Source organism: Scheffersomyces coipomensis, assembly GCF_036884675.1.
Source record: "Scheffersomyces coipomensis strain NRRL Y-17651 chromosome Unknown DFJ63scaffold_2, whole genome shotgun sequence".
NCBI lineage: Eukaryota > Fungi > Ascomycota > Pichiomycetes > Serinales > Debaryomycetaceae > Scheffersomyces > Scheffersomyces coipomensis.
Window position 1 is genome coordinate 1,413,016 of NW_027042893.1, and position 12,484 is coordinate 1,425,499.

The 12,484-nt window shown below is 31.3% G+C and overlaps 4 protein-coding genes across 4 annotated transcripts; 1 reads left to right on the forward strand and 3 right to left on the reverse strand. All coding sequences in view use genetic code 12, as the record gives it.

The window, feature by feature from the left end:
- Positions 1-961: 961 nt before the first annotated feature.
- DFJ63DRAFT_334040 (uncharacterized protein) lies at positions 962-3,640 on the reverse strand (the record flags this gene model as incomplete). Its single annotated transcript, XM_064907959.1, has 1 exon — positions 962-3,640. One exon carries the CDS (start codon positions 3,638-3,640, stop codon positions 962-964), a length of 2,679 nt encoding a protein of 892 aa, XP_064763776.1.
- A 2,201-nt stretch (positions 3,641-5,841) lies between these two features.
- On the forward strand, positions 5,842-8,700 carry LIG4 (DNA ligase (ATP); the record flags this gene model as incomplete). The annotated part of the gene is made up of 1 exon (XM_064905837.1): positions 5,842-8,700. The coding sequence occupies one exon, from the start codon at positions 5,842-5,844 to the stop codon at positions 8,698-8,700; it is 2,859 nt and encodes a 952-aa protein (XP_064763777.1).
- A 33-nt stretch (positions 8,701-8,733) lies between these two features.
- On the reverse strand, positions 8,734-9,297 carry DFJ63DRAFT_334042 (uncharacterized protein; the record flags this gene model as incomplete). The annotated part of the gene is made up of 1 exon (XM_064907960.1): positions 8,734-9,297. The coding sequence occupies one exon, from the start codon at positions 9,295-9,297 to the stop codon at positions 8,734-8,736; it is 564 nt and encodes a 187-aa protein (XP_064763778.1).
- Positions 9,298-9,976: 679 nt separating this feature from the next.
- Positions 9,977-10,522, reverse strand: DFJ63DRAFT_311778 (uncharacterized protein; the record flags this gene model as incomplete). The annotated part of the gene is made up of 1 exon (XM_064905838.1): positions 9,977-10,522. One exon carries the CDS (start codon positions 10,520-10,522, stop codon positions 9,977-9,979), a length of 546 nt encoding a protein of 181 aa, XP_064763779.1.
- Between the last annotated feature and the right edge of the window lie 1,962 nt (positions 10,523-12,484).

Genomic DNA, 12,484 nt, shown 5'->3' on the forward strand with positions numbered 1-12,484 from the left:
GTGTTCTCTGTTTCCTTATAAACTTACTGGATTAGTAGCTTTTGTAAACAACGCCTGGCCCATTAATTCCAAGACGTGTAGGGTGTTTTCTTTCTGTATTTACTTTTTTACATACACGTCTTCCGTCCACGTCTCACGTCTCACGTCCATTCCAACTATGGAAATTTCAAAATATTTACGCTTCCTTCCATAAAGCTTATCCCGCATAATGACAAGAGGGTTAGTAATTTCATCCATTGCTCTAGATTTTTTGTATGGCGAGATTGTCTTATGAGAAATGTATTTTATTTTATACGACGTCATTGCTTACCAATTTCAGGTAATTATCTTTATCATCTCAATCGTTCTTTCTTTCTCTCAGTTCATTGTTGCTATGTTTTATTTTTTATATCGATTATTCCGATCATCGGGTGAGTAAAGTGAGGCGATGTGATAAGTAATTATTTTTTAATCTAGGGTATATTTCCTCTCTTTTCATTGTTTGGGTTGGTATGGTTATTTTTTTGCAACTGTTTAACCATCACCTCATTTCCAAACCCCATGTAAAACCAGCGGAAACCATCCTACTTTTTATTCCCCTACGGTATTGATCCCACTTCTTCATATGGATCATCATTAGTAATAGGATACCAAATGATCGTCTCACCTCATCTCTCTCATTAGACTAAATCAGATCTTTTTCAAAATACGAGGCTATTTGATTATTTACTAAAAGCTTACTTTATTTATAAGATTCCTATAAAACCATATATCTATAAAAAAATAACATACATGAATGACACTTACAAGAAAATACAGCATGACAAATCATATCAAACGATGTCTTCGTTAACCATGAGAATCAGGATATGACTGAAAGGGAAGGAACGAGGCAGCGCAGGCAAATAATGGAAATCTTTAAAAACTATGCAATAAAAAGAAAACGTATAATGGTTATCACAAGAAGAGGATGACTAATTAATCAATTCTCACCTAATTTTAAATCAACCAAGTTTGGATAAGCATGAATCTCATCTAATGGAGTTGGCATATCAGCAATTGGATCAAGGGATCTATCATTTGAAGTGGAATAATTGTTTGGATAACTATAATTATGTAAATCTTCCTCATTTAATTTTAAATTATTAATATTATGATTAATCGATGTAGGTGCCGAAGTTGATGGTGGAGCGAGAGTTGGTACCACATTATCATTATTAGTATATACTGATGATAATGGAGATGAAACGTGTCTTGGAGGTAATTGAATTGGATCACCAAGGAGATTTGAATTAACCATCGAAGTAGATGTTTGTTGTTGAACAGGTTGTTGTGGGGTAGCAGGTAATGGAGAAGTGGTTCTTGATGGAGTATTATTGGCAGTACCATTAAATCCAATTAAAATATCACTAAAATTATCTGATTCATTACTCCCAACTTTTGGTAATAAGATTCTGGGACTTGAAATCTCTTGTAAATTTAAATCTAAATCATTATATAAATCATGAATATTTCCAAACCCAGCATATTTCTGACTTGTATTATTCAAGTATTTCTGCGTAATGAAATTCTTATAAATTTGTCTCCAAGTAACATCATTCCAATCTTCATTAATCAATTCCAAATTCTTATCAATAATAGATTGGGAATCAACATCATTGATATATTGATACCTTGGTAAAGAAGGTAACGCGAATAATAATGATTGTTCATTTGTTTTATCACTGATTAAATGTTGAGGACGACCATATAATTTAAACGCATCAATGATAGGGATGAAATTTCTGATCATGGTTTCGATAGGTGATACACCAGGATGAGATATAGGGATGATATAGACGAAATCGGCCAATACGAAATTATTAATATGTTTTTTGAAAAATGATGATGTAGATGATTTTGATGAATTTAATGAGGTGGAAGTTGTGGTATTTGTCATTGGAGTTGAATTCGAATTTGTAGTGAAATAACCTGACCCAGAAAGAATCTTAGCAGGAGATGAAACACTTCTATTTCTATTATTATTGGAATTCTTCTTTGGACTAATACTTACATCATCAACTTTTGGTGAAGGAGCATAATTGAAGAATGAAGATGTAGTGGAATTAACTGATACATTTCTGGAGTGAGGAGCTGGAGAAGATGGAGATGCAAACGTCACTGATGATAATGAATGAGTGGAATCAACTCTTGTTGGTAATTTCAGGGGTGGAGGAGGTGGAGATGAAGATGTGGTTTTACTTAATAATGGTTCATTATAAAATAAATATTCAAATGACTTATTAATATAAATCTCCCCATTTAATTTCATAATGGGGTTGAAATCTATCATTGATGAATGTTCAGGATAAACATTAAATACACTATCCAATTGATTTATATAAGCAATTAAATTCTTCTTTTGAACTTTATCAGAACTATAAATTTCAATTCTACCTAATGAATTTTTAGCATCAGAAGGTAAGATTCCCACATAAACTTTTAAATATTTAGCACTAATTTGTGGAAAACGAATATTACACCATTCATATTTTGGGAATCTCTTTTTCGAACTTAACAACACATGTAAATCACTTAATTTAGTACCTTTGTAAGATAAGATTGAAGCAGTGAAAGATTCATTAAGACTGATATATTCGAATTTTGATAAATTAATAGCTGAAATCCATTTTATAAAATCTGATTCTTGATTAAATTTAATTAATAATTTATTATCAATTTGAAAATCATGAACAATTTGAATTTGTAAATCATGACCGATTTCAACTCTTGAATCAATAAGATTGATATATCTTGGTTTAAATTCATCATTTTCTCCCACGATATATATATCATCATCATCATCTTCTTCATCCACATTTGGTCTCCATATAGCCAATTCATTTCCAGATAATTTAGCTTCAACTTCTAACCATGCTTTTTCCCCATCATTTAAAATAGCCGGGATTTGGAAAGTACCAAGGGCATAAGTACGTAATTTATGAGCATTAATTAAATTAACGATAGGGATTAATTCTGGAGGTAAATTATCAGTTTCTAATTTATTTTGTAAAAGGAGAGATTTACCAGTTAATGAAGTTAAAGAAGGATTTGAATTTATATCAAAATCGAGATTTGAATAAATTCTCAGTTGACGAACAAATGAAGATGGAGTAGTTTTAATCTTATCAGATAAGTTTCTTCTATGTTGACTGGTTGAACTTGAGATGGAATAACTATCATTACTATAATTTAAACGAGGAGCCTTCAAGGGAGATATTGGAATTGATTGATTTGGGATTTTAGGACTTGAAGGAGATGAATCATAAAGAGAAGAATCTTCCGAGTTAGGAGCTGAATTATGAATGATTTGAGGAGGTTTTTGAGGAGGAGCAGGAGGAGGGGTTGGAGATCTTACGTCTAATTTTGGTAATAATGAAGTATATTTTGGTTGAGGATTAGGAGTCGCAGTTGGATTTCTGGCTTTAGGAGGCGAAAGGATATAATGAGGTTTATTATTGGGGAGAGTGGTGGTGGTGGTGGTGGTGGTTGTAGTTGATGATGATTTAGAAGTAGCAGCTGCTGCGGCAGCTACTGTTGCATTTGAAGATGGAGATGGGGATGGAGTGTTTCTCTCCTTTCTAGTTAAGATTTTCTTTGGAGATAGTAAAGATATAGCCATGGGAAGATCGGGAAATAGTTGTAGATATGAGATAGGAAATGAAGAAAAGGAAATGAAAATGAAAACGAAAACGAAAACGAAAACGATTGAAGAAATTAGATCACACAGTTGGTACTAAGCGAAAGAACGTGATCAACACTGGGATATGATAATTGATGAAAGAAACTGTTGATTGATGGAATGGTAGAAAGTTGGTCTGTAATGAAATTTTGGCCGTAAAAAAAAGGGAAACGAAAAAAAAGGAGGATGATGAACACAGCACTGGTCTTTCTTTCTTTGTTCACTGTTTATTTTATTTACTTTAGTGAGGCACAAAAAAGAAATTTTGGCTCCCCGTTGAGATTGTGTAATAAATTCTAATCACTAGGGGGGGAATGATAAACGAATGGAATGAAATGAATGAGTTGATGAGATCGTTAATGATGATGAGGTGATGGTTGTTAGATGATAGTAGTTAAGTAATTCTATGATACTCTTCTTCTAATATTATTTAAACAAGAATTAACTAAGATGATGTGGGAATGGAACGAACTACTTATAATAATAATAATTATTTCTTTTGTGGTAATGATAAATACAAAATTAAAAGTTTCCTACCCTGACAGACAGACACAATTTAGTATTGTCTTGTCTTGTTTTGTTTTGTTATAAATGTATAGTAAATTTCTTGTAGGACAAGTGGATAACTGGATGGATATGTGGAATGTTTATAGAATTCAAAGCTTAAAGGTTATATCTCTACATATATATATATATAGACAAATCCTCCTACCACTTTACTGGCTAAGAAATTTTCCAGCGAGCAAATAATTTATTACTAAAAAATTATGTTTATTTTACTGAGACAGACAGACAGATAATTTGGGGCATTTTTTTTTTTTTTTGGGTATAATGTCTTGACCACAACTTTGTATTATCTTACAAGGTTAATAATTGATTTAGATTGCTATAGATCTTTGATGGTCGTTATCATATCCTCATTGTATAATCTTTCCATTAAGCAACTTATATGTTTTCTACTCAGTTCTATCTACTACTACCACTATCTCCTCCTCCTCATCTGCTAAAAATATTTTATCAATTTATATATTTTCTGAGATGGGGTTAATAATAATGATGATGATGATGATGGAATGAACGGCTCAAATTAAATTTTATTTATTTATTTACATTTTATGTACTTTATTCGTCATTTTTTAACTATACGATCGGATAACTGTCTATCTTTAAACATTATTACTTCTCTTCCCTTCCTCTACCCCTCCACTTTTTATATAATCTTTATATTTATTAATCGTATAATACAACAAATCAAACTGGTTTAAACATTTTCATCTCTATAGATCAAAATATTAAAGTTTCTAAATTTAAGTTGCATATTAGGTATTCCATTGTTTACTATTTTGGAATTTAATCTTGTTGTTTTCATTTGAGTGAAAATTTAACATAAACTATGTATGTATGTATGTATGTCTGCCCAACCCCTATTAAAAAAAAAAAAAAAGCAAAGAAGCTGTTGAATCCCAATTAGGAAGTCCCCTCTTCTAATCGCAAATTACGTCATATCTCTTAACTATACACAGTACAGTTTCTACGCTCCCACACCCTCGTTTAAAAATAGTAAGGGACAAACTTCCTTATTGTATACCAAAAATAGATTTCTTGACATATCTTAAACGAGTTTGATTCAACTTAAGTCAATATATAAGTCTCATTAATGTAGTGTGATTGATTACTTCATATTAATTGAATATATTAAACCATTTTTAATTAGTTTATAAGAAGTTTATACTTTCTTACAGTCTTATTTCTAATTTCTCATTTTCTTAGCCTTATACCTTGTCATAGCCCAATTCCAATTCCACTTCCCAATCTCACCTCACCCCCTTTCAAACATTAGTTATATTGTAAATAATGGATTGACGTAATCTAACTTATCGTATTCATTGATTGTCATAGCCTCTTTCTAATCGTTATGTTTCAGTCTTTAATTATTCAAGAAAGTATCAGTGTTTCAAATTTAGCAAGGTCGTGTATATTGGCTCAAATTAGATCAAATCGCGTTAACTTCGTTTTACAAATCTATTTACAACTCCAGTTTTCACTTACAATCCATTTGCAACAATATCATCAATTGAATCGAATTGGATCAATCAATCAATCAAATTGGTAAAAGAGGATGGATAGAAGATGATTGAATCATGACTAATACTTCTACACCCATTAACTCCTATTTGGATAATGTCTCCACTCCAACTAATTACCAAGAACCAACTTATAAATTCTTAGTTGATGAATTATTCATTAAATTAGAAGGAGCTAACTTCAAACAGAATTTAGGACTGTTTCTGAATATGACCGAAAAGAAAATCCATATCATAACTCAATTCATCACTAATTTCAAACTTCATATCGGTCATGATTTCTTCCCTATTTCAAAATTAATCTTTCCCGATAAATCAGGTCGATTATATTTCATTAAGGATATAACATTAGCCAGATTGATTATTAAAATGTATAATATCCCTAAGGAATCCGAAGATTATCAAGTTTTATTCCATTGGAAACACGCGTTCCATACCACAAAGAGATTCACTACTGATGTTAATAATTTACGTGATTTACCCTTGAGAATTTCAAGAATTATAGCTAATCGTAGACAACTAGAATTCAATCTGGATGATGATAAGTTCTCCATTAGTGATATTAATGATAAATTAGATTTATTAAATGTAGCAAAGAAATCTCATGAACAAATCGAAATCATGAAACCTTTATTGGATAAACTTTCCATCCCGGAAGTGAGATGGTTCCTTCATATTTTATTAAAGAAATCAATTTTGACTCGATTTGAACATGTACTATTCGAAAGTTGGCATCCTCAAGCCTGGGAATTATTCCGGATTTGTAATAATCTTCAAAAAACGTTCAATTACCTTACTGATGAGAATATCGTCTTGACTCCTCCTCAATTGAATGTTCAACCAATGTATAAATTCCGACCTCAATTATCATTCAAATTACTTCAGGATTATTCAAAATTAATCAATGATATGTCGATGAATATCCCCATGGATGATAAATTCCAATCATTATTTGATAAGTTGGAACTTAAAAAAGGGGAGTTTTATATGGAAGAGAAAATGGATGGTGATAGAATGGTGTTACATAAACAAGGTAAATATTTTAAATTTTATTCGAGAAGATTAAAAGATTATTCCTTTCTTTATGGTGAGAATTTTGAATTTGGATCATTAACGAAATATTTAAATCAAGCATTCCCCTCTAAGATTGATTCTATAATTTTAGATGGTGAAATGGTAGCATGGGATTTTAAACGAAATGCAATCTTACCCTTTGGAACGCTTAAATCTTCTGCTATTCAAGAATCAGTAAGACAATACACTACTATTGATCAATATGAACAACAATCAAGTTATCCATTCTTTTTAATATTCGACGTGTTACATATTAATGGGATGAATCTAACGAATCATCCATTATTCTTTCGGAAAAATATCTTAACGCAAATCATAAACCCTGTCCCCCATAGATTTGAAGTTTTACCATTCAAAATAGGGTATACTCCCGAAGAGATACAAAATTCAATTAAACAAGTTATAAGTGTTCGAAGTGAAGGGATCATGATTAAACATGTTCAGTCGAAATATTTCCCTGGAGAGAGGAATCCTCATTGGATTAAAATCAAGCCGGAATATTTGGAAAAGTTTGGAGAGAATTTAGATTTGACTATTATAGGAAGAATCCCGGGTATAAAAGATGCATTTATGTGTGGATTGAAGAATACATCCGATCAATCATTTTATTCCTTTTGTACGGTTGGGAATGGATTCACTAATGAAGAATATGATAAGATTGAAAGAATCACCCATGGGAAATGGATCAAATTTTCAAAAACATCACAACCACCTCCTAATATAATTAAATTCGGATCCAAAAAACCGATTGAATGGATTCACCCTCGGGATTCTCTCGTTCTTGAAATCAAAGCCAGATCAATTGATAATACGAGTGAATATACTTATGCGGCGGGATCAACCTTGCATAATTTATATTGTCGAAGTATAAGAGATGATAAATCGATTCATGATTGTTGTACCCTTGAAGAATATCAAAAGATTAAAGCATATTATGGGAAAGATATTGAGAAATCTCAATTTGCTAATAAAAAGCGTCGAAAACAACTTCAACAAGATTCATTTAATGGAGTTGAAACCAAACGAATTAAAGTTGAATCAGATTTATTCAAATCATTCCAATTCATAATCGTAAGTGATAAACTAAACCCCAATGGAGATCGTATAACTCGTGATGAATTAATCATCCTCGTTAAGAAATATGGTGGAACTATCCTTACATCAATTGATAATCCTACTTATCCCAGATTACCCATAATAATCATCACCGAGAAGGATTTACCTTCATGTCAAGTATATTTTGAAAAAGGGTATGATTTAACCAGACCCAATTGGTTATTTGAATGCATCAATCATCAACAAATCATCCCTCTTGAACCGATGTTTATCTTTAAATCGAAGAATTTGGCCAAGTTCATGTCTAAGCAAGATCAATTCGGTGATAGTTTTATCATTCATAAGGAGATTGATTTGAGTTCAAAGTTATTTGGATTATTGAGTGATCAAGAGTTGAGAATGGCGAAATTAGACTTTAAATTGGATTTAACAGAGTTGGGAATCGAGATTCCGAAATGTTTCTTATTTAATGATATTAAATGTTGTGTTGTAGGTAATGGCAAAGGGGTTGAGAAATTACGCAACAGAATCGAGAAATATGGAGGTGAGATAAGTGAAGATTATTTACAAAGTTCATTCATCATAGCTTATCAAGATGAAGATGATGGCTCCGATGACAGGATTAAATCTACGATTAATGATATTTCAAAATCGATAAGTGAGAATGTTAAATTTGATGAAGGTTCAAAAATATCAAAGATTCCAAATATCGTAACGAAGAAATTCATTGAAGTATGTATTGAACGAAACGTCATTGTTGACGCTGATGATTATAAATATATATAAAAAGAAAATATATAATAATGTTAGTAATGAAGATTAAATTGGGATAGAAACAATCAGATATAAAATACTTGCGAATATCAATACCCATGCAAATTTACTTATATTTGACATGTTTTTAGTAGCATTTGAAACATGATTTGGAACATAACCTAATATTTCGTATTGACCTTCCAGAATTCCACAATAATAAGTGTTACTGATGGTAGTATTATCCACAGACATACCACCATAACCAAAATTGGGACCACATCTGAAGTTTAATGCTTCAAATTGACCTGGAGCTAATGTATATTCAGGAAATTGAGCAGTTGAAGTTAATGTACCTTGTGAATTCGTTTCTAATATTTCAGTTGTAGTTGAAGATCCCAATGAAGATTGACCTGAAGTTTGGGTAGCAGTTGATTTCTGTTTTGATGTTTTTCCAGTGAATAAATCTTGAGCCCAATATCTTCCTTCTAATATCCCACAAAGGTAGACATTCACCATAGTATCATAGTCCACATCGGGGAATTCTCCCATTGTTGCTCCGCAGCTGAAATTTGGATAATCTGCGTTACCAGCCACATAAGCTGAACCCAGTTGTAAAGGCAGGGCCATTGCGAGTAGATAGTTGGTGAATTGAAATAGTTGTATATTACCTCGAGGAAGGGACCTAGTTATATATATTTAAATTATCATCATATTTAACTTAGTCTAATTACAGACATACAGGCAAAGTTCAGCCTCAACTAGGTTTGTACCTTTTAAAGGCATGCCAAATTTTATATATAGAAGAAAGAGTAAACTTCGATACATTTTAAATTTAGCAGTTAAAATCCCTCTCAGAATTAAGTTTTGATAGAAAGTGGATAAGAGTTGCATAATTAAATAAAAAAGACGATCAAATTATCTTGGCATTTCACGAAAACGTTTTCCATATGATGCTAAATTAAATTAAATTAAATTAAATTAATTAATAATTCAAAAATTAAGGAGTTGGTTCAAGTTTTCCTATCATGTTAGGTTGAAGGCCTTAACACTTCGATGACCATAGAATGTGAATGATATCATTCATTAAATGAAATAAATTTAATTAACCCAGTAAAAGCGCAATTTCGTATAAATATTATTTCACTAAGCCATAATTTGGAGTTATCCTTACATTTAATTATAATTGATTAATTATCTTACATTGATATCTGTATTTATAGAATTGGTTAATTGTTTCTAGATGAGTGAATACATCAACTAAGTTGAAATAAAATAATATACAAATTATAACTATAAATGATACAGATTAAATTGGAATAGAAATAATCAGGTATAAAATTGTTGCGATAACTAATAACCACCCAAATTTACTGATGTTTGAATGATTACTAGTAGCATTATTGGTAACAAAATTTGGAATATAACCTAATACTTCATATTGACCTTGAGTAATCCCTGCTAAATAAGCTGTACCAATGCTGCTATTGTCTACTGAACTCCCAACATATAGATCCCCGAATTTGAATCCTTCAATTTGACCAGGAGCTAATGTAATTACAGGAGATTCTGCTGTCGACGTTAATAATCCATCTGAATCAGATTCAAATTGTGATATTTGAGTTGTAGTTGAAGATTGACCTGATGTTTGGGTAGCAGTTGATTTCTGTTTTGATGTTTTTCCAGTATAATAATTTTCTGCCCAATATCTTCCTTCTAATATCCCACAAAGGTAAACGTCTACCATGGCATCATAAGTTACATCTGGGAATACCCCAACTGTAGCTCCGCAACTGTAGTCTGGAAAGTTGATGTTACCGGCCAAGATTACTGAACCCAGTTGATAAGAATTCATTATGAGTTGATCGGTATTAAATTGAAAGTTGAAAGTGGAATGACTGATAAGCCAATTGAAGAAATAAAATTAAGCGAAGAAGTAGGATTTAACCTTTATATATATATATAATTACTTACATAGAAGTAGTTACTTAATTATATACATATGTAAGTCTAAACTATTATGGTTAGCGTCTTTATCAATTATGATGCCGTGCCAAAATTAAACTGTCTGCCCCCAATTAAATTTGCACGAGCGATTATAAGCACAAAAAAATTAGAGGGCGACGATATACCTTGAATGATAATCCTATTAATTAAGTGGTTAAGATTAGTTTGTCTTGATTAACAATGATAACGCTTTTTTAATAACTTCAAAATTTAAGCTATATGTGAAAATGTGGATAAGTGGGATATTTATTTAAATGCTTTTATAATTATGTGTATAGGCTGATATTTATGTTGAATTTAGCGGAGTTGATAGTTTGGTTCCGATGTATTTCTTATATAATAAGTTTAAATGTTATATTGTTAGTAATAGTAATAATGCAGAAATTGAGTAATAGAATAAGTAAATGTACAGAAAAGATATGTGAACACCAATGAATGTATAGCAATGGGAGTAATGTAAATTAAATAGGGATGGAAATTATCAGATATAAAATAGTTGCGAAAATTAAAACCCATGCAAATTTAGTTATATTTGAATAATTAGTAGTAGCATTGGAAACATAATTGGGGAAATAACTTAATACTTCATACTGTCCCTCTTTAATCCCACAATAATATGCATTAAGGATAGCATTTTCCACTGAATTACCAAGATAAGCCATCACATCACCACAGTTTACTCTTAATGCGTAAATTTTATCGGGAGCTAATGTTAGGACAGGATACTGTGCTAAAGAGGTTAATGTAGCAACTTGTAAATCAGTTAGGGTGGTTGTTGTTGATTCTTGTGGTGGAGATGAAGATTCCCCTGATGGAAGTAAAGTAGGTATCATAGTTGATTTCTGTTTTGATGTTTTACCCGTAAATAAATTCTGGGCCCAATATCTTCCTTCTAAGATTCCACAGAGATAAATATCAACCATTGTATCATAATTTACATCGGGGAATACACCAATGGTAGTGCCACAACTGTAATTTGAGAGATATTTGTAACCAGCTCTATATAGTGAACCCAGTTGTAAAGAAAGTGCCATTATGACTAGATATTTGGTGAATTGAAATTGAAAAACAACAGATGGAGAAACGGTTGAAACTACCCTAATTATATATGTAAATTACTTAGTTACATATTCAATTGAACAGATCAGAGTAAACCATTAACAATAAATAGAGACCGCGTCATTAATTAGTTTGGCCAAGAGAGGTTGTTACTCTATATACTTTAACTTGAACAGGTACAGATATAATATAGACATAGTTACAATGCATAGAGGAGAAAACATGCACTTTAATGATATCATAAGTAAAACTATATATAATTATAATAAGCTAGAGTTGAAGTTAAGAAATAAGCGCAATTTTGTAAATAAGTATAACTATTGTTCTATTAATTAGTATTAATCCTAAGCCATCAAGTAGTGTTATCTTTATAATGTATAATTATATAATGGGAATAGGTCTATTGCTTAAAATATGATCATGTGCCGTGTCATGTGATTGGTTTTAGGGCTAAAATTAAACAAAGAAAGAGGTTCCAATGGAATAAAATAGAACCATGTCGGTGAATTCCGAGAATTAATAGAAAACAATTATTTTGCAGCAATTATAACCTACCGGGAACCCGGTTTGATTACTCCTTTTTGTAATTGATAGTACCTTACACTTTATTGTTATTTCGATTGGCTATTGTCTCCACGTCACCAATCTGCAACGAAGCATAGAAGGGGTCCTATTTTGATCTAAGGAGGGCCGGTTTTACAAGATAGAAGCAATGTCTTATCTTATCTTATGTCAATCTTAAACTTTATTG